The 5,000-nt window shown below is 36.1% G+C and overlaps 1 protein-coding gene across 8 annotated transcripts in view; it reads left to right on the top strand.

Moving 5' to 3' along the window:
• Positions 1-5,000, top strand: part of LOC144980246 (coiled-coil domain-containing protein 180-like) — a gene marked incomplete at its 5' end in the record, with an annotated part of 129,694 nt that overhangs the window by 91,057 nt on the left and 33,637 nt on the right. For 4 of the 8 annotated variants that reach the window (XM_078927868.1, XM_078927865.1, XM_078927863.1 and 1 more), the window contains 1 exon segment: positions 4,724-4,750. In XM_078927868.1, the coding sequence (XP_078783994.1) occupies positions 4,724-4,750 (27 nt within the window). 8 annotated transcript variants of the gene reach the window in all.

The following is a 5,000-nucleotide window of genomic DNA, read 5'->3' as shown; positions in this document are numbered from 1 at the left end:
ATATAAATTCTTTGTCGTACTGTGATAACATTGATATGCTCATGTCCAAATTGTACCTTCAAAAACACGCCGTTTTCATGACCGTCGATTTTGAACTTAAACTTGATCATTTATATAGCGCAATATCCACTAAACGTATGCAAAGCGCTTTACAAGAGGTCATTAGCCATGTAGGACGAGACAAGACGCCTATTAAGAGATATTAAAATTTTAAATTGTTTTCTTCCGACAAAGATAACTCTGCCAGGTATTCATTTTACGTACGTTGGAGAGAATTTGAGTAAATACCTTTTTTTCAGAAATTCACATATATAGGGAATGAGATTAGCGGATGAGTAGCGTCCCTTGATTGGACGTCACCGGTGGAGAAGTTATTTGTAAACAAACCAACTACAAGCCAAGCGCTCCAAATACAAAATTTGTTATTCGTATTTCTGTACAAAAATGCATAACGTTGAATATTATATGCATTTTTGTACAGAAATATGAATAATAAATTTTGTATTTGGAGAGCTTGGCTTGTAGTTGGTTTGTTTACAAATAACTTCTCCCCAGGTGACGCCCAATCAAGGGACACTACTCTTCCGCTAATCTCATTCCCTGTATGCGCCACTTAGCGAGTGTGGGATTTGAACCCAAGAGCTTCCGATCCGACGGCGAGTGTAATACCACAAGACCACAAATGTGACGATTTACCTTCGGGTGGTCAGGAGGGGTTTAAGACACGACGTGTCATGCCACAAGACCACTTAGCCGTACGAATGAAGTAAGATCCTACATCAGAAAAGCGAGTGAAGCAGGCTCGTATGTTGATAAAGCAAGAAGTAGGCTTCAACAGTCGTGGCATCACTTCCCTCGTAATGACGCATGGTAACTTAGTAACTGGCTCTAAACTATCGGAGCAATGTTGGACGCCCTGTGAAATACGTCTCCGATGAGCATAAAAGTGTATCCAGAGAAGAAAAACATTATAAATCTGATCATGTTTTGACTTTTATACATTCTGATCACATGACATTGAAAAAGTTCTAGCCAGCATGGCGAATAAAAAGTACCGATTTTCTTTGTGTAGAACCAAGCTGCTCGTTGCTGGGCAGATGAGACATCAGACTATTGAATCGTATTATGAAGTGAGTAGAAATGTGCCCGGAAGACAATTGAGAATTAAATATAACTTTGAAGCGATGAGGATTCCAACCCACGATCCTACTGTTACGGGAGTGGTGAATGGTGTTGATTGTAGAGCGTCCCTCTCGCAGCCAGACTGATTTTGCTGTAACTGCTGGTTCATGGGTTCGAATCCTCATCGCCGGAAAGTTTTTATTCTCTCTTGTTGTCTCCTCTGGCTGTTTTCTACTCATTTCATTTTTTTCCTATTAAGATCCTATTCCTGTCAAAAAATAATGATGAAGTTTTTTTGTCACTGTACAAGAGTATCACTAGAGATAGTATGCGCTTGGTTAAGAAACTCACAACATTGCCATCCGGAGGTATAACGGAGCAACACACAAAACTGTGTGTAACCTTAAATGTTTATAGTCTGGATAATACAGTTTAGTGAGAATTACTCATAAACACGGATGGCAAAAAGCAATAACAATGACCTGAGTGACGTCAACTTCATTCTATCTATTCAAACAAGCTCAGTGAGAAATGGGGAGCAGACACAGGTTTAAGATAAAATCTGTACAATCATGTATGCAACAGTGCCGACGTGTACATATATAGTGCGGCTATGTGGTCTAGTGGTATGACACTCGCTTTCGGATCGGAAGGTCCTGGGTTCGAGCCTCGCTCGACGCATAGTTGAGTCCTTGGAAAAGACTCTTTACTCACATTCTCTCACCGTACTCAGGTGTAAAATGAGTACCTGGCCGCTAACAGCGTTGTCTTTGTCCGAAAAATTGTAATATCGCCTGACAGGCGTCATGTCTCGTCCTACATGTTAAATGTTGCTGTTGAACAGGGACCCCTTGTAAAGCGCTTTGAGCACATTTAGTGGATATTGCGTTATATAAAAGCTCAATATATACATATATTCAGGTCTGACATCCGAACCTACTTACGGTCCTAGTGTAACATTGTTGTAATGGACAATATTTTGCCTTATTTCATTTTTAGATTCCTATTACACCAATGAGCCCATAAAGAATTGGGTTATCAGACCTGAAAAAAAAAGTGCACTTCGAACAATACCAGACACAACAAGTGTGAAAAATACAAGAAAAAAAAAAAAAAAAGAACATCCCAAAAATCAGTCAACCGCGACTGACCCACACCATTTTTAAATATATATATATTTTTTTTAACCTCAGGAATGGGAGACACCCAATGTTTGTCGTTGCTTTGCCAATTTAGAGAATTATCTCCGTCTTTTAAATACGACATTAAACAGGTATAGGTATATTGACCTTAAAAAATTTTTTTTTTAAAACCACACACACACACAAAAACCCAAAGAAAAAAAACATAAATTAAAAAGTCAAAAAAAAAAAAAAAAGAATTATATAAATAAATCAGTAAATAAATAGATAAATAAATAAATAAATAAACATATGTTTTAAAATGAAACAGAAAATGACTTGATACTAACCCACACTTGTTCAGATCTTTATTTCAAACAATCGCAAATTTTACAAGATATAATATTTTTTTTTTTTCAATTTTGACGTTCGATTCCCAAAGTACGTTTACACATGCACTTCTATTTTTCTTTTTTTTTATTCAGTTGTTTAGATATCAACAAACTTAAGTTTACACAGGAGTATTGGTAATCATACTATTGTTATACAAGATTGTTCACGTGTTATGATTTCATCAGTTATGTTGAGTTTATGGTTCACAATGTTATTATGTTTTTTTTCAGTCCCGGTTATTATCCTACGCATCATTTTGTATATTATATTGAGTTATGATTCACATTGTCATGACAGTCCACTCCGCATAATTGCAACACCTTGGGATCAGCGAAAATGTTGCGATTAACCGAAGTTGCAATTAACTGAAGTTGAGTTTCCAGTCCACTATCACATTTTACACATATTATATTGTAAACTCAAACCAGTTGTTGTAAACATCGTTCTTAGTCCACCACAGACAGAGCAATATGATTGAAATTAAAGCATATGGCAGCCCTGTATTTATTTTTTTCAAGAAAATGCAGCTTTAATGCAAGTCGACATCTTATTCAGATTTAATTCACTTTCACTCTTTTGTTCTCAGCATGTGTAAGAGTCAAAGAGATGCGCTGTGGTGAGAGACAATAAATCTCACCAAACTCGTTGGTCAAAATGCACAGTTGTCAATCCCAAAACAAAGGATATCGCTCAGTCTCTTTTTACAACTCTAAAATTGGGAAAAACGGAGTTAGGGAGTTTTGGAAAACCACTCAATAGGCTTCAACAGTCATGACGTCACTTCCCTCGTAATGAGGTATAGTAACTTGGTAAATGGTTCTAAACTATCGCAACAATTGCGGATGCCGTTATGAAATACTTCTACTTAAAAGTGTATCCAGAGGAGAAAAACATTATGAATTAATCTGATCATATTTTGACTTTTATACATTCTGATCACATGACATGTGAAAAAGTTATAGCCAGCATGAAGAATAAATAATACGTATTGTCTTTGTTTAGAACCAAGTTGCTCATTGTTGGACAGACGTGACATCGGACTATTGAATCCTATTGGAAGAGCAAGTTCTTCATTGTATACCTGTTGTAAAAACTATGCCCAGCCCCCCTCGCCTCCCTATTTAATGATTTAATGGCCACAGATGACATCATAAACCCATACTGCAAAGCCCTGCCCTCTTTTGTCAATAATAGAGTGGTGACACAATAATGTAGCATTAAATCCCTCTCACTCTCAATTTTTCAACCTGTCACGATTTCTTCTATGATGAAATTTAATCATGATATTTTGTTTGATTTCTTAGATTTACCACTTTTTGAGGCCGAAAAGTTGTTGCGATTAACCAAAGTTTGTTGCAATTAACGAGTGACTTTTATATAGAATTAATTCCGTTTCTTGGGGAATGTTGCGATTAACCAAGAGTTGCAATTATCCGGAGTGGACTGTATCATGTTTATCAGCTTGTTACTTTCCGGTTGTTCATTGGATTGTTTATCAGTTTGTTTCTTTCCAGTTGTTCATTTTATTGATTTACGGACTATTACAGATTGTAAGCAACTCATTTTTAAACACTTTGGAAAGACTATTATTTGTTGATTTAAAAAATATATATATTGAGCTCTTATATAGCGCAATATCCACTAAACGTGCTCCCTGTCCAACAGCTACATTTAACATTTAGGACAAGACATGATGCCTGCAAGGCGATATTATAATGTTTTCGGACAGAGAAAACGCTGTTTATGGCCATGTACTCATTTTACACCTGAGGACGATGAGAGAATGTGAGTAAAGAGCCTTTTCCAAGAAAACAACTATGCGCTGAGCGAGGCTCGAATCTAGGACCTTCCGATCCGAAAGCGAGTGTCGTACAAGACAACATAACCGCTCGTTTTTTTTTGTAATTTTTTTTTTCTAATTACTCTTTGAAGTTGAATTCATATTTTCTTTAAATAATAACTGTCGATGGGAATTAGCTTGTTTGGTTTATTTATTTATTCCATTTTTTTTTTAATATTTTTTTTTCGGAATATATTAATTTATTAGTTTGTTTTTCACGTGTTTATATATTTTGCTATCACAATAGTAAACCCCCATCTGCCACCAAAGAGAGGTAACTCTTTTAAATTTTAGCTATAATATTATCTATTATTTCCAACCTTTCACTGTTATACCTTCCTTCTATCTATCACTGCTGTAACCTGAATAAAAAATATAACAAAACAAAACCTACGTATTTAGAATTTTGGCCAAACATCGGTCAATTATAATGACCCTCGTCTTGACAAACACTCTCAAACCTGGGACTTCACGGAAGTCCCAGGTTTGAGAGTGTTTGCCAAGACGAGGGTCATTTTAATTGA

Source organism: Berghia stephanieae, chromosome 9 (assembly GCF_034508935.2).
Source record: "Berghia stephanieae isolate SIO BIC M18660-M18661 chromosome 9, UCSD_Bste_1.3, whole genome shotgun sequence".
Classification (NCBI taxonomy): Eukaryota; Metazoa; Mollusca; class Gastropoda; order Nudibranchia; family Aeolidiidae; genus Berghia; species Berghia stephanieae.
The sequence above is the reverse complement of the archived record's forward strand: the minus strand, read 5'-3'. Positions and strand labels throughout refer to the sequence as shown.